General features: G+C 51.6%; 1 protein-coding gene across 2 annotated transcripts in view; it reads left to right on the top strand.

The window, feature by feature from the left end:
- ACSS1 (acyl-CoA synthetase short chain family member 1) overlaps positions 1 to 26,894 on the top strand; it is a 50,823-nt gene extending 23,929 nt beyond the window's left edge. Inside the window, exons 3-14 of one of the 2 annotated variants that reach the window (XM_045529081.1) lie at positions 2,563 to 2,762; positions 10,416 to 10,591; positions 10,987 to 11,139; positions 12,133 to 12,280; positions 13,564 to 13,701; positions 17,872 to 17,964; positions 19,066 to 19,178; positions 19,517 to 19,643; positions 20,366 to 20,493; positions 20,644 to 20,707; positions 23,855 to 23,973; positions 25,191 to 26,894. In XM_045529081.1, coding sequence (XP_045385037.1) covers positions 2,563 to 2,762; positions 10,416 to 10,591; positions 10,987 to 11,139; positions 12,133 to 12,280; positions 13,564 to 13,701; positions 17,872 to 17,964; positions 19,066 to 19,178; positions 19,517 to 19,643; positions 20,366 to 20,493; positions 20,644 to 20,707; positions 23,855 to 23,973; positions 25,191 to 25,370 — 1,639 coding nt within the window. In that variant the 3' untranslated portion in view covers positions 25,371 to 26,894. The remainder of the gene's footprint in view (positions 1 to 2,562; positions 2,763 to 10,415; positions 10,592 to 10,986; positions 11,140 to 12,132; positions 12,281 to 13,563; positions 13,702 to 17,871; positions 17,965 to 19,065; positions 19,179 to 19,516; positions 19,644 to 20,365; positions 20,494 to 20,643; positions 20,708 to 23,854; positions 23,974 to 25,190) is intronic. The other variant, XM_045529082.1, reaches the window with a different exon arrangement.
- Positions 26,895 to 27,625: the final 731 nt, after the last annotated feature.

Below are 27,625 nucleotides of genomic sequence, written 5' to 3'. Positions count from 1 at the left end.
ATGATTAAATATAGAGTTGAGGTCAAGGGTCTGGGTACCCATATTCTGCTCTGGGAAGATACCATGGGAATGTGGGGGTCCATTTAGTAATCTGAGAAAGGCTTCAAAGAGGATGGGGTGGGTGGATTTGGGAATTTGAAGACCTGTCATGGAATGAAAAACTAGATTTATTCTGGGCAGCTTTAAAGGGCTGAGCTAGGACTAAGGGGTGGAATTTGAAGATCTGCAAATCTTGGTTCAATTTTAGGTAGACTCTTTTCTTATTAAATGACAAATAAAGAGGCAGCCCCATGTGGTGACCTCTGGCAGTGTGACGTTTAAGCAGTGGCAAGACTGCCCAGCTGATTCCAGAACTCCAGGGAGGCTGCACTGCCTGACCTTGGAGGATCCCTTCCACCTGAAGGTTTATGACCTTGACAAATAAATAGGAAGTGGATCAAGCTCTGAGATTTACCTGGATGAAATTCTTTATCAGAAGCCTCTCCTTTGGACTTAGCAGGAAGAGTGTGGGACCCACTAGACCCCACTCCAGCTCCTGGGCACATGTTGAGGACCCTTGGTCCTCCAGGGAACGAGTGGTCAGCCTCGGCCTGGTCTCTAGACCCTCCCTCAAGGGTGTACTTCAGCTGTCCAGCTCCAATGGCTGGGTGATTTCTCCTCCCGTAGAGAAAATATACTCATTCCCTTCTGCCTCAATCCTCCTACCCAAGCCAACCTGTCCAGGAAGCTCTCCCTGCTGCCCTCAGTGACCATACCAGCAAGTGGAGGTGCTCAAAGCCCTGCACATCTTCACACGTGACTCATTTTCCCCAGTCAGAGCTGTGCTCCTGGAGGACCCTTTCCCTCTCACTTCCTTTGTCCAATGCCAACACCCCACTCAACCCCCCATGGGCTAGAATAGGATTTTTAACATCTTAAGAATTCATGGGAGTTAGCTAGTTTTTGTCATTTTAGAAAATGATTTCAAACAAAGATTTCTGGGAGTTTCCATCTAATAGGAAAGAGAATACCTACTGAATCTTCGGCAAAGGCTCCGGTGTGTCCTGCTTCTTATTAATATTTTTTAAAGTTGTAGCCCTGGATTCTATAGAGTTTGGTGTTAGGGGCTGTCAGAGGGTGTTCTTTCTTTTATCATAAATTTAGCGGCACATGAGGGTGGTGGCTTTGTCCCCTCCTTCTGAAAGCTTTAAGGAGAAAAGATGAAATCCAGCAGAAGAGGCACGCTGGAGCCAGCCTGGGCAGGAGTCGCTGGCGGTGGGGCGAACTGCAGGCTGAACTTGTGATTTGGTTCTCAACTCGTCTCTTTTGCGGAATGGCTTTGGGAAGAAACAAAGGCCTCCTTGAGGTCCCTGCCTGAGATGGGGACCGTTCATTTTCATTCCACTGTGGTTTCTTGGGCGGCTGCTAGCTGAGCTTTGCTGTTCTTGGGAGCTCTTTCCTTGACTACCCTTTGAACACAGGGGAACTATGCAAACACGCTTGTAAGAGGCCTTGAGGAGCCGCCTGTGGGGCAGAGCTGCCCTGCTGGGGCCTCCTGGAGCAATGCAGAGGGCATGGGAGCCCGGCTGGTGGCCCGCCCCAACCCAGAGGGAAGGAGCCTTGGTCTCCCCTCTTGTTATGTTCTGTATTAGTTCTTTTTGCAAATAATTAAGATCAAACCACGTACAGCAAACGTGGGAAAAATGACTGGATAATGCAATTAAGTACCAATTCAGCCAAACAACGTTGGTCTTGCTTCCACTGTCTCTACTTCCGGCCCCACAGGGACAACTGGACAGCTCTCGCGTTCTACCGGCTTTCTCAGAGTTGAGTATCATTAGCTATGATTGGGCTGGTTGGATCATGTGTCAACGCCAAGCCAATCAGCTTGCCCAGAGAGAAGCTGCACTCTGATTGGGGGACTAAACCTCGCGATAGCCCCGAGTGTGGTGGCCACACCCACACCACGTGGTTGTGGATTTGGGCGTGGGCGGCTGCGGGCGCCGTGTCTTCTGTTGCCTGAATCCATTCAGGCTGGGGAGAAACTTGGGGTGTTTGCTCTAACTGCCAGTGCTGCCTCTGGGCTGCAGGGAGGTGGCTGACCTGGCTGTCGCCTTTCCTCCGGACTCATTGTGGCTTCGCAGAGTTGGGATCTGTCCTACCTGGGCCTGGGGCCCTCGCCTGTGTTGGTTCAGAAAACTGGGCCTGCCCTTTCCCCACTAAATGTGTTACTTTTCAGATCTGTTTTTCGGAGGTGAACGTTTTCACAAGTTGCGGGAATATGATGATCTGTGCCTTGGACGATAGTGGTCTCTGAGAAACCCTGCTCTAAATGGACACAATACAGCCATATAACCTCAGCAGCGTGGCAGTGAATCTCTGTCAATACCAATACCAACAACTGTTAAAAGCATTTCTTTTTGCAAAACGACTTTCCACGCAACAAGTATGCAAATGTCTGTTATCCTCCCTGCTCTAGGCTAGGTGCACAGCACATGCAGATTGCAGAATTGTTCCGCCCCAAACTATTCTGCACTTTGGCCCTCCACCATCTCTGATGGCCTTCTCTTCCGTGTACTGCAGGGAGCTGCTGGAGACCACATGCCGCCTGGCCAACACGCTGAAGAGGTATGGAATCCGCCGAGGGGACCGTGTGGCCATTTACATGCCTGTGTCCCCACTGGCTGTGGCATCAATGCTGGCCTGTGCTAGGATCGGAGCTGTCCACACAGTCATCTTTGCTGGCTTCAGTGCAGAGTCCTTGGCTGGCAGAATCAATGATGGTGAGTTGGGGGTGGGGGAGGGAGGAACCCGGCAGTCCCCTGGTCCTTGTTGCTGGGGGCCTGGCCGTTAGAGTGAAGACCATCAGAGTGGAGATAGACATTAATTAAAAGTCACGCAGACAAATGACAGATGCTACTAGGGACAGGCATGTGGCTGAATGAACATTTGTTTTGTGGGCTGAGATCTGAGTGCTTTGGACTTAGCCAGGTGAAGAAGAGAGAGGAGAGTTCCAGGTGGAGGGAACAGCAGAGGTCCAGGCCTAGTGGTGGGGAGGAGGCTGGCATGGTGCAGTGCAGGAGGGAAGGAGTGTGCAGGGTGTCATGAGGCTGGAGGTGAATGGAAGGTCCCACAGGTCAGCAGCTGGAATCCTTCTGTTGTGAGGAATTAAGAGGTTGACCATCTTCAGAGGCCTGGAGTCAGGTGAGGGGAGCATGTGGTGTATCTTTAAGGATTTCTGTCTGCAGGTGGGTCAGTGTCTCCTGGACAGTGTGTAGAACAGTAGTGTCTTCTTGCTTTTGCTGTTGTCAGAGGACCAAGTGTCTGATTGGTGGGTGGTCCCATATCTGTGCAGTCTGATTCCTGCTTCCTGCTCTCCCCTAGAGACGGTCCCCTGAACTGGCTTCTCAAGTAAGGTGCCAGATTCTGGAGGCCGTTGAGAGTTATTGTGTCTCATAGAAGACTGCTTGTGGGTGGTAAACAGTTAATGGGCTGAGTTCTCAGACCCCTGCTGAGTACCCTCTGGAAAAAAGGCTAGAAAGCGCTTCCACTCCCTTTCAGGGTTTCTCCTTCCACTTTGAAAGGTTGAGGCTGCCACCCCTTCTCTCTCTTCCTCTCTTTAAACCCCTGTAACATCTACTGTGTGCTACGCAGTGTTCTAAGTACTTTGCAAAGGTTATATCTCCTTTAATTTGCCTTAGTCCTCATAAGTATTATATAATACTCTTATTATTCCTCTCCCCCTTTTAAAGTTACCACTGTAACCATTTTTTTTTTTTTTTTTTTGAGACAGAGTCTCACTCTGTTGCCCAGGCTAGAATGAGTGCCGTGGCATCAGCCTAGCTCACAGCAACCTCAAACTCCTGGGCTCAAGCGATCCTTCTGCCTCAGACTCCCGAGTAGCTGGGACTACAGGCATGTGCCACCATGCCCGGCTAATTTTTTCTATATATATTTTTAGCTGTCCATATAATTTCTTTCTATTTTTAGTAGAGACGGGGGTCTCACTCTTGCTCAGGCTGGTCTCGAACTCCTGAGCTCCAACGATCCGCCCACCTCGGCCTCCCAGAGTGCTAGGATTACAGACATGAGCCACTGCGCCTGGCCCATTGTAACCATTTTAAAGTGTATAATTCAGTGGCATTAAGTACCTTCACAATGTTGTGCAACCATCATCACTATCTAGTTCCAGAACTTTTTCATCACCCCTGATGGATGCCTTATACCCATTAAGCAGGCATTCCCTATTCCTCCTTGTTGTGGCATATATCAGTACTTCATTTTTTTATAGCTGAATAATATTCTACTGTATGGATATACCACATTTTGTTTACCCATTCATCAGTTGATATCCATTTGGGTTATTTCCACCTTTTGGCTATTGTAAGTAGAGGTGCTATTACAGGGACCTTACTTTCAATTTTTTTGATATATACCTAGGGGTAAAATCGCTGGTTTATATTAATTGCATATTTAACTTACTGAAGAACTGTAAAACTGTTTTTCAAAGGAGTTGCACCATTTTACATTCCTGCTAGCAAAGTATGAGGGCTCCAGTTTCTCTTCATTCTCATCAACACTTGTTATTTTTCATTAAAAAAAAAATTACAGCCATCATATTGAGAACGAAGTGGTATCTCATTGTGGTTTTGATTTGCATTTCCCTGAAGACTATTATTATGGGCTTGTTGGCCATTTGTATGTTTTCTTTGGAAAGATGTCTACTTAAGCTCTTTGTTCCTTTTTTCCTTCCTTGTTTACCTTTTCATTGGTGAGTTGTAAGAGTTCCTTATATATTCTGAATATTAGACCTTTATTAGATATATGATTTGCAGATATTTTCTCCGATTCTGTGCATTGTCTTTTCACTTTCTCTGTAGTATCCTTTGGTACACAAAAGTTTTAAATTTTGATGAAGTCCAATTTATTTACTTTTTCTTTCATTTCTTGTGCTTTTGCTGTATTGTTTGAGAAAGCACTGCCAAATCCAATGTCGTGAAGATTTGCTCCTATGTTTTCTTCTAAGGATTTTATAATTTTAGCTTTTTAAAACTACATTTAGTCTTTGATATTATACATTTTGAGTTAATTTTTATATAGTGTATGAGGTAAGGGTCCAGTTTCATTCTTTGTCCTATGGATAGCCAGTGGTCTCAGCACCATTTGTTGAAGAGACAACTTTGAATAGTCTCCCATTGAATATCTTGGCATCTTTGTTGAAAATAATTTGACCACACATGTAAGGGCTTATTTCTGTGCTCTCTATTCTGTTCCAGTTATCTATATATTTATTTGTACGTCTACTCTTATGTTGGTGCCAAACTGTTTTGACACTAGCTTTTATAGTACGTTTGGAAATGGGGAAGTATGAGTCTTCCAGTTTTGTTCTCTCTTTTCAAGATTGTTTTGGCTATTCTGGGTCCCTTGCGTTTTCATATGAATTTTAGGATGGGCTTTTCTGTTCTTCAAAAAATGAAAAAGGCAGCTGGGATTTTGATTGCATTGAATCTTTAGAAGATTTGGATGGTATTACCATATTAATATTAATCCATGAACAAGGAATATCTTTCCATTTATTTAGATCTTTCAGTGGTGTTTTATAGTATTCAGTGTACAAGTCTACGTGTCCTTAAATTTATTCCTAAATATTTCATTCTTTTTGAAGCTTTTATAAATGGAATTGTTTTCTTCATTTCCTTTGCAGATTGTTCATTGCTAGTATAGAGAAATACAACTAATTTTTGCATGGTGGTCTTACAAATTTGATGGATGATTTATTAGTTTGAATAGTTTTTTTTTGTGGTTTACTTAAGATTTTATATGCATTAGATCATGTCATCTGTGAATAAAGATAGTTTTGCTTCTTCCTTTCCAATTTGGATGCTTTCAATTTCTTTTTTTCACCTAATTGCTCTGGCTAGAACTTCTGTAACAATGTTGAATTGCATTGGTAAAAGTGGGCTTCCTTGTCTCATTCCTGATCTTAGGGAGAAAGCATCAGTCTTTCATAATTGAGTATGACTTTAGCTGTGGACTTTCATAGATGCCCTTGATCAGGTTCAGTTCCCTTCTATTCCTAGTTTGTTAAGTGTTTTTATCATGAAAGGGTGTGGATTTTGTTAAATACTTTTTCTGCATCAGTTGAGATGTACTTTTTCCCCTTCATTCTATTAATGTGGTGTACTATGGTGATGGATTTTTGCATGTTGAACCACCGTTGCTTCCTACAGTAAATCTGCTTTGTCGTAGTGTATAATCCTGTTAACATGCTGCTGGATACAATTTGCTAGCATTTTGTTGAGGATTTTTGCATCATTGTGTGTAAGAGATTTTGATTTGTAGTTTTCTTTTCTTGTAGTATCTTTGACTTTAGTATCAGGGTAATTGCTGGCCTCCTAGTATCTTTTCCTTTAATTTTTTTGGAAGAGTTTCAGAAGGACTGAATTTTTTTTTTTTTTTTTTGTTTTTGAGGCAGAGTCCCGCTCTCTCACCCTGGCTGGAGTGCTATGGTGTCAGCCTAGCTCACAGCAACTTCAAACTCCTGGGCTCAAGCAATCCTTCTGCCTCAGCCTCCCAAGTAGCTGGGACTACAGGCATGTACCACCATGCCCGGCTAATTTTTCTCTATATATTTTTAGTTGTCCAGCTAATTTCTTTCTATTTTTTAGTAAAGACGGGGTCTCGCCCTTGCTCAGGCTGGTCTCGAACTCCTGAGCTCAAACGATCTGCCCACCTCAGCCTCCCAAAGTGCTAGGATTACAAGCGCGAGCCACCGAGCCTGGCCCAGGATTGATGTTAATTCTCCTTCAAATGTTTGGTAGAATTCACTGGTGAAGCCATCTAGTTCTGACCTTTTCTTTGTTGGGAAGTTACTATTCCCTTGTTAAAGATGAGGAAACTGAGGTACAGAGAGGTTAAGAGACTAACCCAAGGTCACAGAGCTAGTAGGTGAGAGAGCCAGGATTTGAACGCAGGCATTCTGCGTTCATGCTTTTAGCATTACCCTAGGCTGCCCCTCTTCTCTCTTGCTGGCGTGGCCATGGTTACCAGGTGTTTATGTTAAGATTCTTTGAAACAAGCAACAGCAGTTGACTCTGGGTGACTCAGGCATGTGGGGTTTAGTAGCTGGTTGCTGCAGCAGCTTCCAGAACCTCAGGACTCCTAAACAGCCAGGCCCTGGGAGGGACTGGGTCAGATCAGAGGACCTCAGCAGGGACACACCTGTATGTGTCTCCAGGATTTTGTCATGAAGAGGACTTTGCCCTGACACCCTTTAGCCTCCAAGTGCAACTCTTCAGGTGCCAGGTTCCTGGGGGCAAGACTCTGTTGAGATGGTGTCTGTGTCCTCTTGGGTCAATGAGGGGCTGTTCTGGGTATCTGTTGCTGTGTAACAGAACTACTCCAAAACTTAGTGCATAAAACAACAGCTGAAAACAGTAAATTATATCATTATATTTTATGATTCTGTGGGGCAGGAATCAGATGGACACAGGGGCCTGGCTGTTCGCTGCTCCATGACATCTGGGACATTAGCTGGGTTGACTTGAATGGTTGAGGGCTGGCGAAGCATCTCTCTCTCTTCACGTGGCTTCTCCACGTAGCTAACTTGGGCTTCCTCACAGCAAGGCGACCTCCTTCAGGCAGGCTGTTACGTGGTAGCTCATGGTTCCAAGAGGAAGAAGTAGAAACTGCCAGTTGTCCTAAAGCCCAGGCCCAGAATACCCAGAGCATCACTTTTGCTGAGCTGCATTGGTCACGCCAGTCCCTGGCCATTCCACATTCAGGAGGAGGGGACCTGGATCCCACTGCTTCATGAGAGCAGATGAAAGAATGTGCAGCTGCCTTCAGTGTGGGCATGACCGCCAGGCTGTCACCGTGAGCTGGCGGCCACCAGTGAGTATGTGCTATTGCAGGGTTCCAGCCCTGGCCTGGCTGCCGGGCTCTGACCATCCACCCTCCTTTTTTCTTCCCTCTTGCTTTAGGCTGAGTGAGGAGTGGAGAGAGGGAGGGGAGGGTAGAGGTCAGAAGAGTGGCTTTGAGAGATGTTCTCGGGGCAGATGATGACCCAGTCAGATGGCCATGCCCGAATCCCCTGGAACCATGGCCTGTCGCCGTGCATGGCGAAAGGACTACTGTAGATATAAGGAGATGGACCTTAAAATGGTGAGTGAGCCTGGACATCTAGGTGGGCCCCATCTAATCACACAGCCCTTAAAAGCACAGAACTTTCTCCGACTGGAGGCAGGGGACATGAGGCAGAAGGGGAGGTCAGAGAGAGGCAAAGTGTGGGAAGGACTTGTCCCACGTGGCTGGCTTTGCAGACAGAGGGGACCACAAGCTGGGAGGGGTGGCTCTAGATGCTGAGAGCTGCGCTGGCTGACAGCAAGGGAAGGAGGACCTTGGTCCTGCAGTCTCATGGGCCTGAGTTCTGTCAACCACCAACTCCCCCAGAGCTCCAGATGGGGCCCAGCCCCCTTGACACCTCAATTTTGGCCGTGTGAGACTCCAAGCAGAAACCCCTGCTGAGCCCACCTGGACTACAGAACTGTGAGCTAAAGATGGGTGCCCTGAGCCTCTGAGTTCATGGTCATTTATGATGGGAGCAACAGAAAACGAACTCAGATGCTGGTACCTGCTCAAAACCAGGGAGGGAAGATCAGATCCTCCCAGACACAGTGGCACGCAGTTCCTGCCTGCGTCCATGCTGTCGCCTCGCCTTGGAGGGCACCAGTGGGTGAGATGTGCTCGTGGTGCTCGGATGCTCCCCTGGGGGCCTGCCCTGGAGAACTCTTGGGTGGGGAGCCCCTGGACAGATTGCGCCAGGAGCGAGGTGGCCATGGGGACGGGGAAGGCACTGCCCGCTGTGTAGGACGATTTCAGCATGTTGCGCAGGCTGGGATCACTGCTTTTTCTGTGGTGGGTCCTGACCCCTGTGAGCTTCCTTTGTATCTCATCCCCTTGAGGAAGGTTCATTTCCACCTGCTGCATCATCCCCCTTCCTTGACCACAGGAAGCTCCCGGGGACCAAACCTGGTGGCAGCATGGAGGCCCGGAGAGCCTCTGATGGGCTTCACCCAACTGACTTGGTTTCCCTAAGTCCTGAAGGGCAAAGAGTGTGTGTGGCCAGGGCCCCTGGGGATGTTCTTGATGTCCCAGGCAGGGGTGGCTGTTCCTGGGCAGGTCTAGGGTATCTCTGTGGCCCTGCGGGTCCTCTAGCTGCAAAGGCCTGTGCTGGGGAGGGCAGGGGCCCTCAAGGCCGTGACATCTCTGGGGCTCTTAGGAAGAAGAAGGATTGTAGGCATGTTGCTCGAAAGTGCTGTGAGACTGGCTGAGGGAGACTGGTCCCTTACTCAGGGCCACCCCAGAGGGACCCTGACGAGCATGGTCCTGGGAAGCTCTGTAGGGCAGTGGGGAGTGAGGCCACAGCCAGTGACCAGAGCTTAGTCCACAGAGAACCTGGGCAATAACGTAGCACACCTGCTCGGGTGACTGCACATGAGGGGCTGGGAGTGGGAGTATTTATACCCCAACTTTTGCGAGCCACTGGGTAATTCCCCAGCACTTCTGCCCATGGCTCTGGAATAGGCCTTTTGTGCAGAATGATTGAAAGACCCGAGGGACATGAATGAGGCCCTGCCAGTCAGTGCTACAGCTAGATATATGTCCCAGGCACTCCCTGGAGGCTGACTGAAAATCCCCGCAGCCTTGACCCCTCTGGGTCATCCCGCATTAGGGCACAGCATGGGCGGTAACCCCTTTGCCTGTGGCCCTGAAGCCTAGTGTGTATGTGCCCCTCATTGCCTGCTCTGGGCCTCTCCCACAGTTAGCCCCAGCTCGGGTCCCTCAGCTCAACCACCCTGGGGCGGTCATTGAAGAGCTGGTGTGGAGCCAGGATGCCCTTTCCTGAAGGTGAGGGTGGGGCAGGTGGCTCCTGGGCATCGCCTGGGGCATGTGCTGCTCTCCAGGTAGTGAAGGTTCTTGGCCCACACAGGTCATTCCGGAAGGGGTTCGCTCATGGGACTGTTGGGGCGTGGCCTCTGGTTGTCCAGCTCCTTGGTCTCTGCCTCTTGGTGTTGCTCTGCCACTGTGGTTACTGTGGGTGGTGCAATAGCCTCTCTCCTGTGGAAGGCTCCCAGGAGATGGGAGGGAAAGGTAGCAGTTTGGCTGGGAAATTGTCTTCGTGCTGCTAGCCCCAGGAGGAAGAGTTGAGCCAAGTAATTTATCTCTCCTTATCCTCAGAGCTGGGGAAAGGCCTGGCGCTTCTGCACGGCACACAAGGGCTGCAAAGCAGGTACACCCTCACTTTTATTGTTGGCTCTTTTACTCAATGTTGGACTTTCTCTATCACACTCTTAGGCCTGAACGTGCAGCTGTATATCCAAGGTGTGAGGGTCAGATGGGGAGGAAACTGATCAGAAATGTGTTGTCTCTGTCAGCCAAGTGCAAGGTGGTTATCACCTTCAACCAAGCGCTGCGGGCAGGGCGTGTGTTGGAGCTGAAGAGGATCGTGGACGAAGCCTTGAAGAGGTGCCCCTCCGTCCAGCACGTCCTGGTGGCTCACAGGACAGACAACAGGGTCCACATGGGGGATCGGGACATACCTCTCGAACAGGTGGGTTTTGTACCTCGTTTGTACAGTTTGAGAATGAGAGATTATTATTATTAGGTGAATTGGGTCTGAGGCATGTTGGGTTGTGATTCTCAGTCTGGGTTCCCTAGAGGTGCCCAGGGTTCCCTTGTGATATTTGACAAACTTAAGTCCTGATTGGGAAGATAGAACTCAAATACCACAGCATATTGGGACACTTAATGTAACAAATGATTGTGTCCGTCCTTTGGTATCTTCTCCACATTTGGAATTGAATGTGGGCAGTTCAGAGAAGGGGAACTCTGAATCCTGTCTGTTGAATCCTGCAACAGCCGGGGGAGTGGTGTCCCCAGGGTTTGGGGATTGAAGAGCGGAGGCTAAGTGCCCTGGATGGGCTGTTTGTTTCTTCTTGCTTCCAGGAAATGGACAAGGAGGCCCCTGTGTGCGCCCCAGAGAGCATGGGCAGTGAGGACATGCTCTTCATGTTGTATACCTCGGGGAGCACCGGGACGCCCAAGGGGCTCGTCCACACCCAGGCGGGCTACCTGCTGTATGCCGCCATGACTCACAAGGTGCGGTCTCCTGTTGGGGGTGCCATGCCCCCACAGGGCTCTGGGCAGGGGCAGGGAAGATACAGAAAACCACCCAAATCAAATGAGTGGCTTAATGAATTATTATAAGGCAAATGCCACTTTGGTCAAGAAATGGAATGCCGCCAGCCTCTTGGAAGCCCCTTCCATGGCTGTCTGGCCACAGCCCCCACCTCCACATCCTATCTTGTTTAGTTTTCTTTTTTTTTAATAGTTTTGTCACTCAGCTGTGCATCCTTGGACATCACAGATGTTTTACTGTTGCACATTAAAATATTTTTGATGTATGTTAAGTCTTTTGTAACCTAAGGGTCCCCTCCATCCCTTTCATTGCCTTAACCCTGGCTGTTGTAGTGTCTGGCTGTTTGTCCCTGGTATCCCATGTCCTGGCTCAAGTCACTTGTCCCCCTGTCCTCTGTGTTTCGTGCTAACAGGCTGTGTTAGATTCTGAGACGGAATCAGGCTCAGATCGGACCCTGTGGCAAGAATGCGGGAGATGCACATGTCTCTCTTCTTATGCTTTTTGAAGCTAATGATGTTTGATGCGATTCTTGCTTTTTTTTGGCTTTTTTTTTTTTTTTTTTTTTGCAGTTTTTAAGGGATTTTTTTAAAATTGTGGCATTAGGTAATATGGAAAAGTGCCCATATGTTAAACATACAACTAGATGAAGTTTCCCTCCGGTGTACCCCTGTGACTTCCCACGGATGTCTCTAGCCCCGGAAAGCTCTGCCTGCCCCTCGCAGGCTCACCCAGCTTGAGCTCCCTTGTGGAGATCGGCTGTGTCTGGTGGTGAGCTCCCTCCGTGGGCTCGTCCAGCACACGTTCTTTTGTCTGGTTCATCCTGCCTTTCTGCTGCAGCGCACGCACTCACCCCTCTGCTGGTGGCTGCACACACATGCCCATTTCCTAGTGAGGTGTGGGAGCGTGGCGAGGCGTGAGGACAGGCTCCTTACAGCTCCCTCCTGTGTCTGCAGCTTGTGTTTGACCACAAGCCAGGCGACATCTTTGGCTGTGTGGCCGACATCGGCTGGATCACAGGACACAGCTATGTGGTGTACGGACCCCTGTGCAACGGAGCTACCAGCGTCCTTTTTGAGAGTACACCGGTTTACCCCGATGCTGGTGAGGACCCAGGGCCATGTTTGGGACCCTGTGCTGGGTGTCGGGGAGGGAGCTTGAGGCTTCAGAGGTTCACAGGAGTGTGGCGGCCTGGATTCTGGGGAGGGTGGGTTCCTGTGGTCCTTTGACTGGATGCTGAGTTGACACTGCAGCTACTCGGTGAACTGGGGTGGTGCCATGTCTGCAGGAAGGAGAGATGAGTGGTAGGAGGGAATCTGACCTGGAGTCAGGAGACATCTCAAGCATGCCTGTCCTCCTCCAGTATTCCTGTCCCTCTAACTTAAGCTGCCTGCCTTGGGCCATCACCTTAGCATTGTCCAGCTCACCCATAGAGTCACCTGACCAGATCCAGCCTTTCCTTGAAGCCAGGGCCAGCTGCCCACCTGCTCCACTCCCCTAGCCCTGCTGCCTGCGCCTCTGGGGCTGTCCCCCCAGGCCGCATTGTGTGTGGCCTGGAGCCACCTCCATTAAATTGAGATCACTCTGAGGATAGGAGCATGTCTTGCTCCCTTGGCATCTTCCTCCCACACAGCACAGTGTCCCCAAATATTTGTTTTAATGTAATTGAATGACAGTGGCTCTGCCCAAGAGCTCTTGCTGGAGCATTCCACATGGCTGACAGTTATGCATGGGCTTCATGGTCACCTCCCCTTGCCCTGTCCGTCCATTCAGTGGCTAGATGTGCTTGAGGAAGAAGGTGTGGGGGCAAAGCTAGGAGTTAAGGGCCACGGCTTGGGTATGGTCTCAGGCACCACTTCAGCCACAGGGAACTCAGCATCCTGTGTAGAGCAAATGGTGTGAGGTGTGGGGGTTTACGGGAATCAAGGCTAGGCATGCTGGGCATGTGGCCCTGCTCCCTGGGACATGTGTAGTGGTGGTGGCAGTGTCCCCAGGTGAAGCACCAGTTAGCACTTTAGTGGTCGTTTAAGTGTGACTGAGTAAAAGTTCTATGTTAATGCCACATGGGTTATTTTTTAAATTCAGTAATATCCCTCTGAACTAATTCCTCGCTAGGTCATGTGGGTCACACCATGTAGACACAGTCATCCAAAGCCAGGTGGAGACTGTTCCCAAACGTGCTGATGCCTGTGGATTTGGGGAGCGCTGGGCGGAGAGCTGCCATCAGGAACCGTGTGCCCAGGGCTCCCTTCCGTCTTTCTATGAACACAGGCAGATGTCTGCACGCACCCAGCACTCAGGAACTCTTGGCTTATCTCCAGATAAGTCTGAAGTAGATCATGTTTGGTGGGCTCTCCCGCTGACAGTGAATTTGGGCCTTTTTGTAGGTCGGTATTGGGAGACAGTGCAGAGGTTAAAGATCAACCAGTTCTATGGCGCCCCGACAGCTGTCCGGCTGTTGCTGAAACACGGCGATGCCTGGGTGAAGAAGTACGACCGCTCCTCCCTGCGGACCCTGGGGTCAGGTGAGTGGTGCACTCTGTGGCAGGTGAAGGTGTGCTTGCCGTAGTCAGCCAGCACACGTGTACGTGGTGGAGAATTCACACAACGCCAGACCTGGCTGGTGGAAAGCAGATGTTCCTACCTGTAAGCCCCTCCTTGGAGCTTTCAGCTGTTACCAGTCTGGGGAACATCATTCTAGACGTTTTCCATGCCAGCGTTTCTGTGGCCAAGTTCTTTAGCTTAATCTTTATTATGAATACTTCCCAACTCGGTAAGTTGAGGGCCATGTCATTTCTTCAGTTGCTGTATGGGATTTAACTGTGTAACTGTAACTTGCTCAACATTCCTCCATTGCTGATGTTCTGGTTTTTCCCAAGTTTATGTTATAAACACCATGCTGCACTTCTGCACGGCTCTCCCTGTAGACATCTCTAGCCAAAGAGTTCAAAAATGCTGTAATTTCGATAGATAGTGCCAAGTCACGTGGAAGTGTTTTGGAAAGGTGAGGGCAGGGCTGGTTCAGACAGCGGCGGGAGTGGGATGTACATGTCCTTTGGGCCCCTGCTGGGAGGGGCCGGGCTCCGTGGGCTGCTGTTCATCTCTCTCCTTTCCCTGCCGCGTTTCATTTCTGCCTTAACACACATCACGTGTGGTCAGCAGGGAACAGAAGGGTGGGGCGCCTCCATGCTGCTTGGGAGAATACACCACCTGCTTGGTGTTTTTCCACAGGGAAGCATGCGGGGTGGTGACCATTTGTGCCTAATGCATCCTTAGGAAAGGGGGCGCGGGGCGCGTGTGCTTTGTTACTAGTGGGTGACCAATTGCAGGGCTGTCCAGGTGCAGGCTGAGAAGCACCACTGCTGGGGCCGTGCCCTGCACAGCCCACCACTTGCTCCCAAGTGTGAGATGGGCTGGGACCCACCCTGCCGGGTGGTGAGGATGACACAGCATCTGCATGTAGCCGTGAACTGATGTGTAGGTGGGGAAGTGAGGATCAGTGGGAGAGCCCCTGCACGTGGGGGCACCCAGAGACTCGCCTTCTCCTCTTGCCTCTTACTTTTGCCTCAACAGTAAAAACCTTCTCGGTTTCTCAAAGAACTTTCTAGATTAAAAAAACGGGAGGGGGTTGAATACCATTAATAAAAGCTAATATTTACTAAATGCATGTATCTTCACATCAGCCCTGTGAGCTAAGCACTAATGTTGCCCCCACATCACAGAGGAGGAAACTGAGGCACAGGGAGGTCAAAGGATTTACCCAGGTCACTCAGTGAGTAAGTAGGGGGCCCTGTGTTGAGCCCAGTGCCTGGTCCCAGAGTCGGTAAACCTCACTCACCTCTGCCCCCACCCCCAGCACCCCAATGTGTCTTGGGGTCCTGGTCTAGCCCACTTCTCCCGCCTGCAGTGGCTCACTGCCCTTGACCACTCGGCCAGGGCCCTGGGCTCCTTTCTGTGCAGTGGTGTCTTAGTCCGTTTTGTGCTGCTGTAACAGCATCTGAGACTGGGCATTTATAGTCAACTTCTGGAGGCTGGGAAGTCCAATACCAAGGTGCTGGCATCTGGCAAGGGCCTTCTTGCTGCATCATCCCATGGCACAAGGCCAAAGAGAGGGTGAGACAGAGCAAGAGGGGACCAAACTCACCCCTTTACCACAGGACCAATCCCACCCATGAGGGGAAGCCCTTCTGGCCTAATGACCTCTGAGTACTGTTACAGTGGCAGATTTCCACATGAGATTTGAGGGGATGAACATCCAAACCACAGCAGGTGGGGAGTCTGAGGCCTCTCTCGGCATGTTGGAGCTGTGGATGGCGAGGCCCCCGTGTTTCTGACTGCCCTGCCAGGCTCAGGGGACCATGATCTGCCCTTGGACTCTGGGCCACACCATGTTCAGGGACCAGGAACAAACGGGGGTGGCCAGGGCCATGGAAACTCTCCCAGGTCCTCCAGGTATTGTCTGCAAGGTCACCTGGAGTTAGGTGAGGACAGGGGTGAAGGGCGAGATTTGATTTTCTGGATGCACTCACGGGATTTGGTTGCTAAGGAAACTCACAGGATCCAATGACAAGTGTATTTCCAGAAAGGATGTGCTCTGGTGACTGCATTGGAGTGGGGTTGTGCATCCCTGCTGCTTCCTCACCCAGGTGTCCCCAGAGACCACGTGCAGGCTCCTGTTGTCCTCCCTGTGGAAGGGCTTTGGCCAGGTGCATGTCTGTCTTGGATCAGGGACCACTGATGTGTGCATAGAATACCTCTGACCTGAGAGCCAGCCCCAGACAGAGGCTCAGCTGGGTTTTGTATCATTAGCTGGTCTATAGGGACATTACAGCTGCATGACCAGTGCCAACAGTAGAGCCCTGTGGGAGACCAGTTGCAAATCACCAGTCTCACTGTTACCAGTACGCAGTGCTGGCTGGCAGGTGTGGAGCCCCTGAGACATCTCACATGTGGGTGCAGAGCGGTGCTGGGGATCAGTGTGCCTCATGCCTTGACTAGTCTGTTACTGCAGGACCGCAGCTCAGGCCGATTCCAGGCCGCTGGATCAGCCCTCACCGCACACCAGGCTCTGGGTACGCTGCCTTGGTGTAGTCCTACCAGTTGTCAGAATCCAGCTCACTCAGGACAGGATTTGTCATTCCCAAACAAGTTTTTTAAACCTTCAATTTCATGAGTAACACATAGATACATCCCTGTCGTAAAAAGAGTAGGGACATTGCAATTCAAGCTGACATCCCCTTGGCCGCTCTGGGGGACCCTATTGCTCCTACACCTTCTGGCCTCTTCTACGCAGTTATGTTCCTTTACTAGGTACGCTGTTCAGAGACATTTGATTTCAAGTGAAAGTTACCACGCTATGCTGTTATCCTGTAATGTTTCTTTTGAGTCAACAGTCTTCAGCTTTCCATACATATCAGCCCTAGTTTTTGAAAACTCACTCATAATACCTTCCTGTGGAGATTGCCGTGGATTGTGTAGATGTGTCCCTGAGGTTGGATGTGTGGTTGTCGGCTCTTTGACAGCATGTCCGCCAGTGCTGCAGTGAGTGTCTTGCCCCCTTGTGGATTCACAGGTGCAGGGCAACACACAAAACACCGAGCCGAGCCACCGTGTGACAGCCCTGGCCACGCAGCACAGACACGGGAGGCCCCTGCTAGGAAAAGCGTAGGATTGTGAGTGGTCCTGAGCAGCATGAGAGTATTTCACTGTTTTGGCAACAGTATGTCTAAACTGGTGAGTTCCAGCTGAATGCCAGCTGTGTGTGTGTATTTCATTAGGGTACACACTGAGAAGTTGGGATGTAGAGTCCTAGGACATAATCACGTCTTTTTCCTTTCAATAAGGTATAAAATATACTAAAATATACAAATGTCAATCACTCACCTTGAGGAACATCTACATACATATAATGCCACCACCAGATCAAGCCATAGAAACGCCAGTCCCCAGAGGTTCCCTCACGCCCCTCCCAGTCAGTCACCCCAGCCATGACCCCTGTGACCGCCTTCACCATGGACTGCTTCATGGATGGGGTCACATGGCATGTGCTTCCCTTGCTTTGTGTCATGACTGAGACCCATCTGTGCTGCTGTGGGTAGCAGGGCTTTGCTTTCTTCATTGCTCTGCAGATTCCATTGCATGAGCACACCGTGATTCCTGGACCCATTCCACTCTGGAGAGATGTGTGTAGTTTCTGGCCATCGTGAACAGGGCAGCCATGAGCATCCTTGCACGTGTCTGCTTTCCGTGGTATCTGCCTCATTTCTGTGGAGTGTATGTCAGGGGTCATGTTTTTGGGTAATAAGGTAAACATATGTTTGGCTTTAGTAGATTCTGCCTTGAACAGTTGTCTAAAGTAGTTGTATTAGGTGTATGTACTTGTAAATATTCAGAGAGGCATCCAAATTGCTCCCCCCAAATTGCTGTACCAAATTATACTCCTACTGTGTATATGAAATCCTTTTTTTCATTTTTGCCCACTTTTTGATTTTTGGTCACCTAATGGTAAGAATACCTTACTGTAATTTGTATTTCTTTGATGACCGTAAATATGATGTGTCTCACTGCACTTTCAGGTCTCCTTGTATGTCCTTGAGAAAAATCTTAGGGATGTTTTCCCCTTAAGATCTGTTCCTTTTGATTTCAGGTTTATTTGAAGTCTGTTAACATCTTTTTTCTTTCCTGTGTGGTGTCAGTGGGAGAACCCATCAACTACGAGGCCTGGGAGTGGCTCTACAGGGTGGTGGGTGACAGCAGATGTACGCTGGTGGACACCTGGTGGCAGACAGGTGAGAACGTCTGCGGAAGGAGTCAAGACATGCCTGGGGAACAGCTGGAGGGTTGAGTGTGAGGCTGGCCCCGGGGTCCGAGCTCTCAGCAGCAAGTGCGAGTCAATACACTCGTGTTGGCCTGAGGCTGCATTAAACCTGGTATCTGGAGCGAGGGAGTGCTGAGGTCACCTGGTTGCCACTTCCAGCTGTCAGATGGTGTCACAACTTCTGTGAGCCTCGGTTTCCTCCTTTGCGAGGTGGGACTGTTCCCCCGAGGGGTCTGGCGGAGGGCGGAATGGGGTGCTACAGCTGTGGTGTGTTGCTCAAGACCTGGCGTGCAGGAAGAGCTCAGTGTTCGCTTCCCTTTGTAAGGGCCCCTTTCTGAACACGGGTGCATCTGATGAGGACAGACCCTATTGTCTAAGGGACCATGAGCCCAAGTTTAAATTTTAGTGGGAAAGGAATTTTTTCTGTAACATTTTGTTTGGATTTGTCCCCCCTTCTCTTGGGCATGTGACTTATTAGGATGTTTGGGACAAGAGACCACCACTGATATAATAAATGTAACTCTCTGAGGTCTCAGCCTTAAAAAAGCCAGAAAGTGCGATGTTCTGATGGTGCAGTTCCCACTGTTCAGGAGGGCACAGGATGGAGCCCCTACAGCCGAGCCCCGTGGGACACGTGCATGCTACAGGCTGGCAGAGGCGCGTGCTGGAGAGAACGTGGCGGGAGTGTGCGGGGGCCTGTCTTTGCATTGTTGGGTCCCTGTCGAATGGGCACCAGCTCAGGGGCAGTTCTTTTCCGCATGTTCCTGCATAAGTGGGTGGACCCTGCTCTTTCCCATTCAAGCAAGGTCCGACACTGCCAGGGGCTGCCTGCACGCGCTGTGGGACGCCAGAGCTTCTGGGCTGAACCTGCCATGGGCCCCTCTTGTTTCTGCAGTGGAGGGGACCAGGGCCCACATCTGGTTTGCCTCAGACAAAGGTCCTTGTGCCCCAGACAGGGACAGTCCTCCCCAGCCCACTCTGGGAGAGTGCCAGTGCCCTGTGACGGCAGGGCTGGATGAGCATGTCAGTAGCTCCTAGGCCAATCAGGGTTTCTTCCTCGTCCTCCCCACAGAAACAGGTGGCATCTGCATCGCTCCGCGGCCCGCGGAAAAAGGGGCGGAAATCCTCCCCGCTATGGCGATGAGGCCCTTCTTTGGCATCGTCCCTGTCCTCATGGATGAGAAGGTGAGTGCCACAGGCCTCACAGGGTGCTCCGTGCATGGCCCCTGCATGCTCATCCTGCTCCCTCCCTGCCACCTCCTGGGACCTGGAGGGAGGGCTGGCGTCCTCAGGCAGCATTCACTGCAGCATCTCTCAGAGAAACACCTTGAGCGGCATCCTCACGTGGGGTGCGCCCAGGGCCCTCTGCAGGAGCCCTCAGGAGGCTCCTCCCGAAGGAGAAAGGTGTGGACGATTTAGTTCAGGGCACGGCTGCTTGCTTTCCGGCCTCAGGTCAAGCAGTTAGGAGAACGACTGTTCTTGCCTGGAACCTGCCCCTTTGCTCAGGTCTCCCTGTTCTGTAGGGAGATGTCGTGCAGGGCGGCAACGTTTCCGGGGCCCTGTGCATCTCCCAGGCCTGGCCGGGCATGGCCAGGACCATCTACGGTGACCACCAGCGATTCGTGGATGCCTACTTCAAGGCATATCCAGGTGAGCGGCCGACACGGATCCTCTCAGCCTTCTTGTTGACTGCGGGAGTCACATGCTCAGAAAACATTTCCAACTTCCCGGCAGCTGTGAGTGCCGTGTGGCACCGTGGAGGCCTGAGTCTGCCTCTGGCTCCACTCCTCCTCCCTGCCCCTCCCTGAGTCTCCTAGTCTCTGAGGCAGGAGCTCGTCCCACCTCGGGGCCCTCCTTGGGGCGTGGGCCTGGGGTGAAGCTCTTCAGCACAGCGCCCGGCTGGGCTGGGCACCCCGTTAGCTGTTAGGAATGAAGGGCCACAAAGCCACCTTGGACAGCTGTCACGAAAGCTGGGAGTTCTTCTAGTTCACTTTTATTTTTCCCGGTCTACTTTGTGTCATTGGCCGGAAGTTTACATAGACGCCGTTTCCTCTGCCTTGTTGGAACTGGCAGTTTTCAGTCTGAAGCTGGTAGACAAGACTCACTGTTGAGCGTCTTGAATGTGGGGCTTGTACCTTCTGCTCGACATCTTGATGTCTTCTGTGTTCTGTTGTTTTGGAGCTGCTAGAGTGTGGCCAGGTAGTGCTGTGTAGAGAAGCGTCTCCATTAGGAGCTGCGGGGGGACCCCAGCCAGGAATTGAGCAGGTACTGAGAGTGAGGAGGGTCGCGGGTCCCATGTGTCCCTCAGGGTAGGACAGGGCCTGGGGGTCCAGGCTCAGAGTTCCCAGTGTTGAATTCCCACTGTGGGGCAGGCTATTACTTCACTGGAGACGGGGCTTACCGGACCGAGGGCGGCTATTACCAGATCACAGGGAGGATGGATGACGTCATCAACATCAGTGGCCACCGGCTGGGGACCGCAGAGATTGAAGATGCCATGGTGAGCACAGGCCAAGCTTTCTCCTTTGCCCCATGTCTGTGTGATGCCTCTGTGGGGCTCAGAGCTGGGGGTGGGCACCCCTGTCCTGAGTCACCTCCAGCACCCCCGGAGCCTGCCACATTTTGCCTTTTTGTTCTCTGTTACGCACAGGCTAACCACCCTGCGGTGCCAGAAACTGCCGTCATCGGCTACCCCCATGACATCAAAGGAGAAGGTGAGCGTCCGAGAGAAGAATACCTGTCTGCTTCCTGATCCCAGGCCCGGGGACAGACTCCAGAGAGCGAGCCGAATTCTGGGGGTTTCTGTGGGTCAAGCTGTTGGTTCTCTTCTCTCTCAGGTGGAGATTTTGGGTGAGGAGGCTGAGCAGCACATGTGTGAGGTCAGGTTTCTGAGATGCCCTGGCTCTGCTGTCCTCTAAGGACACTCACCCACAAGTAGTCATGACCCATTTGGGGGCGCCAGCTGAGCCTGGGAGTGTCCTCCTCTGTCCATGGTGCATCTGGCTGGGACACCGTCCAGCCCTGTTACAGCGAGTTTATAACAAAATGTCCAGCCACACATGTGTCCTCCCTGCTCACAGGCTGGGTCACAGCACCTGAGCCAGCTCTGCAGCCATCACACCTGCATGCCAGTGTGCCCTGTGATTCCTGCTGCTCAGCGACATGCCGGGGATGCAGAACGAGTGACTGGAATGGTCGTCCTCACAATGGACACGCTTTGTTCCAAAGTCCACCAGTGTCTGAGTGCTGGGTCTGGGAAGGGCAGGAGCACCCGAGCATTGCAATGCCAGGTCCACAGCCACCGTGCTGGCCTGGCATGACCTGGACACATGCTGACCCTAGGCAAGGACTGGCCTCTCCTGCCCTGCCGTGGCCTGGGGTTGGACCCACCCTCCTGCTGTCGGGAACACGGGATCGGGCCTGTCCTCCTACTGCCGGGAACATCCTGTGTCCCAGATGTCACCTGCCTCCCTGCCACATCTATGCCACATTCATTATTTACTCACTTTCTTTAAATTGACCCATTGTCAAGTTTAGAATTTAACTGGTTTAGAAACTGAATTTTCAGTTGCATGAAAAAGGGTGTGCCGGTGGGGCTGCCCACTACGCCGCAGGAGGCTGGGGTGTGGGTGAGCTGTTAGAGGCCGGTGTCCCTCGGGGGTGTCTGGGCAAGATCAGGAGGATTGGAGGAGGGTGGACATAGGAGCAGTTCCTCACGTATGACTGGGGGTGACTTAGTGTCCCCCTGAAGGCACCTCACACTGGCAGGAGTCTGGGCCCCTCCGTTGGGGCCCTCTGTGTCTCACAGCTCTGGTGGGGGTTTGGAAGCCCTGCCTGTGTCTGAGCCTCTGGCCAAGCCAGTGCTTCCTGCTTAGGGCCTGGGGCTGGGGCCTATGACCCCAGGCATGTTCTACCCTGTCTGGGGGCTTGTCAGCCCCTGGATGAACCCCAGGAAGTAAGTGTGAGATCAAGGAAGGCACACTGGTAAGTGAACTTTAAACAGCATGTGAGGGACATCACAATGACTGTGTTCCGCAGGCAGCCTCAGGTTGGGGCGGGGTGTGTTGGGCTGTGGTCTGCTGTGGGCAGTGCTGCCCAGGACTCGCTGTGTGTGTGGGGCCGTCTGCAGGGGCTCCCGAGAGGTGAGGGTGCTGGCCGCAGGGCAGCGGACACCAGTGCTCCCATCAGCCGCTCTCAGCAGTTCTCCCTGCATCCTAAGCAAGTCTGGCACCGCAGGGCCTCTTACCGTCTGCCAGGCTGGTGGGGGGAATTTGTCCATGGGTAGGATGATGTGCATTTTCCTGATTTCTAACAAATTTGAGCATCTCACTTGTAATTTATGAGTATCCCATTAACAGTTCTTGGTCAGCCCTGAAGCCACGTGTAAGTGCTGTTGTGTGTTTGTCCCCACCCCTCTGTTCTGCGCTAGATCTGAGTAAGGGGAGCCCCTGCCTCTTGGACCCAGTGAGCCTCTGGCGCTTCTGGCCAGGCTTTGTCTTTCTCGTCTCCAACATCCTGGGCCTCACATGCCTGTCCTGGCTCTTAACCGCTCCTCCGCCCACGTGGGGGGTTTCCTCCCTCCTCTGATCTCAGAACTCAACAGTCCAGGCCCACTTCTGGTCCCATCTCAACTACCAAAGAGAGAGAAATGTGGTTCTTTCTCTCAGGGATCCCACAGCCTGGTGGGGTGGCAGTGGGGCCCTGACAACTGTTCCCACACAGCATATGCCGTAGCTAGATCTGTAACTAGGAAAGGCTTCATAGAGTGGAAAGTGGCTGAACTGGGTTTTGAGGGATACATAGGAGTTTTCCGGATGGACATGGAGGGGGAGACTTTTCAGGCAAAAGCTATAGGTCTTTATAGCTTGTTCAGGAAACAATCATCCATTGATGAATTTAACAGACATTTGCTGAGCACCTACTGTGTCCCAGGCATGGTTCTAGGTGCCGGAGACACAGCAATGAATAAAATAGACAAAAGTCCCTGCCCCTGAGGAGCTGTCATGCTGGAGGGGTCGGGGTAGAGGGAGAACATGACCACTTAGGAAGCTACACAGTGTGGTAGGCGACGTCGCCTGTGGAAGGATGAGTGAAGGTGGGTGGAATGGGTGCAGACGACGCGAGGAGAGCCGCAGGTACGCAGATCCGTGTGTGAGGGAGGGCATGCTACAGGCCAGTGGGGAAGGGCAGGCGGTCAGAAATGGTACAGGGACAAGTGACTGCTCACATGGGGAACAATGAATCAGATCCTTATGTCACAGCGGGACACGCTGGAAGCCCTTCCTGGAACACACCAGGGTACTTGTGCTACAATGTGGACCGGCCAACAGAACTATCTGGTCTGACATAGTGGCACTGGCCACCGTGGGGTTGAACAGCACTTGAAATGTGGCTCATGTAGCCAAGGAGCTGCAGTTTAATTTAATTTAAACAGTCCCTGTGGCTTGTGGCAACCGCGCTGGACACACGTGCCTGTGTGGCTGGTGCCCGCTGGCCGTGTGTCTGTGCACTGTCTCACGGACGTCTCCTGTCAGCCCACGTTTTGGGTTATTTCCCAGATGAGGAAACAGAGGGGCAGTCTTGTGTTCAGGTCACACATGGCCAGTCAGCACCAGAGCTGCTGTGCCAACCCCTCAACCATACCGACCACGCACCTGGGACGCTTGTGGAGCTATTAGAATCGCTTCCAGTTTGCACAAGACAGACGTATGCCTCTGGGGCTGCAACCAAAGAAACCAGCTGCTGCAATATCACTAACATGATTAAAAAATCCTTTTGATTTATGGCAATTTGTGCACAATGCTCTGCCTTGGGAGATGGTTTGTGGTCTGACCCGTCCCAAACCTCTGCTTTCCTTCCAGCTGCATTTGCTTTCATCGTGTTAAAAGATGACTCCAGCGACTCAGACGTGGTGGTGAAGGAGCTGAAGTCGGCAGTGGCCACCAAGATTGCCAAGTACGCCGTGCCTGACCAGGTCCTGGTGAGTGGCCCCGCAGGTGGGGCTGAGCAGCACTCCGTAAGCCGCCTCCCCCGCCTCCCACGGTTGTCACGTAGCAGAGATCTCTGATGGGCATATTACTCTTTCGCCATCGGCATCAAAACTGACATCAGCTGTTTGGTTTTTCCTGGGTGGCAGGTGAGGATGGGGGGTCGCTGTGTGTTGGAGAGGGGGCCAAGAGGATGGGAGATGTAGCACCAAAAGCTGACACCACTGCCCTGTTTGGAAGGTGGTTCTAGGCACGACCAGATGCTCTCGTACTTTGGCATCTGGAGGCTAGTTACAGGAACAGGCCGGGTGGTGAAGAAAATTAGGGATTTTAACTAGAGACACATGGAAAGTACCAGAGTTCTCTAGCTCCCGTGTGGTTTCTGAGCACATTCCTGTTACCAGCACAGGGGACCCCCCCCCCAGACTCCCCTCTGAGAGTGTCAGTTCTGGGGGAGGATTGGGCCACCATTGTAGCACCTTTGGCTTTTTTATTCCTCCCTTTGTTAACATTTCCCACAGCGGGTCCTGGGTTTGGTGGTCCTCTGAGGCAGGAGGGGCCCCAGCTTCACTTGGGATTGTGCAAGTTCACACTGTTGGCCTGGAGACCAGAGCTTTGGGAGACCTGCACTCCCCTTAGATGAACTGAGATTTCAAAAGACAGGGTCACTATCAAAGATCCCAGACACAGCTCTGAACGAATGTATTGCCATTTGCACCGAATGGGCCATGGTTGGTGGAAGTGTTAAATTTTCAAACACCAAGTAAGACAAAATTTTCCTCTTAAGTTGCTCTTACCTCTTATGTAAGACAAAACCAACTAAGTCCCAGGCCAGGGGATGGAGACGAGGTGCCATGGCATGTGCTTGGACCTGTTGCTACCTGGGCACCCACACATGGCGTGGCTGACGGGACAGGCAGAGGTGTTGGCATGGGGTGAACCTGGCGGGGCAGACCCCGGCTCATGGAAGGCTCAGCAATGTCCCTCACTTGTGGTTGGCCCTGTCCTCTAGGTTGATTCCAGCTTTAGGTCCAGATTGTAGAAGGATAAAGCCAAAGGCCACAGCCCCCCACCATTCTCAGGGTGGGGCCTACATGTCAGCACCATTTAGTCCCCAGTGAGGGGCGTCAACCTGGAGCAGAGCTGTCCCTGCCTCGGCGCAGTCGACACAGGTCCCACCCACGCTAACGCTGTGCCTGTTCCTTGCCAGGTGGTGAAACGGCTTCCAAAAACGCGGTCTGGAAAAGTCATGCGGCGGCTCCTGAGGAAGATAATCACCAGTGAAGCTCAGGACCTGGGGGACACCACCACGCTGGAGGACCCGAGCGTCATCACCGAGATCCAGAGAGCCTACCAGAAGTGCAAAGACAAGCAGGCCGCCGCGAAGTAGCAAGGCGCCTCCGCGGGGCTCTCAGAGAGACCGAGCGCCATGCCCCGGCCCGTCCTCAGCGGTGGCTTTGAGGTTTGGCTTCGTCCTGTGTCCCAGAAGCAGCCCCAGCCCAGCAGTAACCCACGCCGCCCTAAGGTGCAATTGAGCCGAGAGCCCGTTCTCCTTTCCCTTGGAGATGCAGAAGTGCAGCCCGTGAAGAGGCACTGCCAGGCAGGGTTAGAGTTGCTCCACTTGTCCTGAACTTGGTTTCCTGGAATGAAGAGTCACAGTCATCTCCGTTTCTGTACCCTCTTGAGACAGCACAGGAAGAAGAGACACCTGGTAAAGTGCACCTGCTCAGATAACTTAGAACTAGAAGCAATTGTGTTTTCTCCAGATGTTTCTAGATGCAAATGGCAGAGATTTCATTTTTATACTTTTGTATTTTAGAAGTTTAATGTGCAGGGGACTCCAGTGTAACATATGGATTGACGCATACATGCTCTTTGTAACATTTAGAGTTAGGAAAATCTCCATTTTTGCCTCTGCTGTGGGTAAACATGTTGAGGATCAGAGCGTGCGCTTTTAATTATTGTTAGAGTATTTGGAAATCTGAACTGGAGATGTTTGTGCCTCTGTCTAAACAGCTGTCTTGAGAACTTCCAGGCCTGCAGGATCCTTTCCTGGTGTCTGTTTCTCTCGTGCCTGGCTCTTGTGTAATGGAGCTAACTCCTAAGTGATGGGGTGAACGTGCTCACCTTTTAGTTCTGGAGCTACTACAGTCATGTTCTGTTTCTTTAAGCTGTGATCTGGAAAGATTTTTCCCCCTGGTGCCTCTTGGTGGGCAGTTAACACACTCCAATAGGTGGGGTTGTTCATGGAAGCCCATGAAAACTCAGGTGATTTGCTAGAGCACTAATTTGGCTAGAACCGGGTCCTTGCAAACTCTGCCTGTCCTTCATCCTGTGGTTGGGGCAATAAGAACCATTGAGGTCCAACGGTGAAACTTGGAGCTGTGAATCCAGTCTCTTTCTCTTTTTAAATGTGCCTTAAGTCCTCTGAAAAAAATGACATAAATTGTGAGGCCACCAAGTGCTTACTTCTTAGCTAAAAATGCAGGGGCTGGTGGTGTGTCCACAGGGGTAGGTGGCCCTGCAAGCTGGGTGCTTGAGGGCAGGGAGAGGCCTTCCTCCTCTCAGCCTGCAGGTGACCCCCCACGGCCTCGTGGCTGTCGGTGTTCCAGGGCTGCCTGGGGTACTGAGCACCAACTCTGGGACAGGGCTGTGCTGGCCTCTTGGGTGACCAGGTGAGTACACCTGTGACGCCTGAGATGTGGCGTTGGCTGCAACACGCACATGTACTGAGTAGTGGTCTTTGTCACAGGCTTAGCAACAAAGAGCCGTGGCCTGGACTTAGCCAACTGTAGTTATGGCGCTATTTACGAAATGGCTTAGGTCCCACAGTGCTGATAGAAACTTGGACAGTGGTCCAGGGCCTCAGAATGATCTGCAGGGGAGGTCAATAAAACTTTATTTTGTTCATTTACTCTGTTTGTGGTGATTTTTTTTTTGATCAAATAATGGTACTCTTTTTTGCTAAATACAATCCTAGGGACGAAACTGGAAGGGGCCTGTTCGTGAAAAAACCCGCCTTCTCGCAGGGAGGGAATGTGCACTGGCAGCTCTAAGACGGTTATCTGGTAAACTTACCTGTCTCTAGATTACTGCACTGTCCAATACACTAGCCACGTGTGGCCATGTAGCTATAAATTAATTTAAAAATCAGTTCCTTGGTTGCAGTGGCCATGTTTCATGCACTCAGTTGCCACACGTGGCCAGTGGCTGCCAGACTGGACGGCACGGATGAAGGCATTGCCAGCTCCACACAGAGGTCCAGTGGACGTGCCGGTCTAGAGCCAGACAGCACGAGGCAGCAAACACCTTCTAGGCGGTCACAGGCCGTCTCAGCCCACATGCGGGGGGAGCCGAGCCGGGCCCCAGGCCGCCCTCTCCCTAGCTGTGGGCTGGTCTTTACCAGGAGAACACACTGAACTGGTGCCATGAGAGGCGGAATCCATTCCTTCGGGGCCAGCTGCTGCCTCCAAAGTGGGATCCAGGCGTGGCTGTCCCCAGGGGGCAGTGTCGTCTTGTGCCACTGACGTGGGTGAGCACAGGGATGAGGGGAAGGAAGGCTCGGGAACCCAGGTGCCCATCTGAGATAGATTCTGAATGCACAAAGGGCAACTCACTGGGAAAAGACACATTTTTGCAGCTCCA

This window comes from Lemur catta, chromosome 17, assembly GCF_020740605.2.
Source record: "Lemur catta isolate mLemCat1 chromosome 17, mLemCat1.pri, whole genome shotgun sequence".
Classification (NCBI taxonomy): Eukaryota; Metazoa; Chordata; class Mammalia; order Primates; family Lemuridae; genus Lemur; species Lemur catta.
Note: the sequence above shows the minus strand (reverse complement) of the source record. Positions and strands in the feature narration are given on the sequence as shown.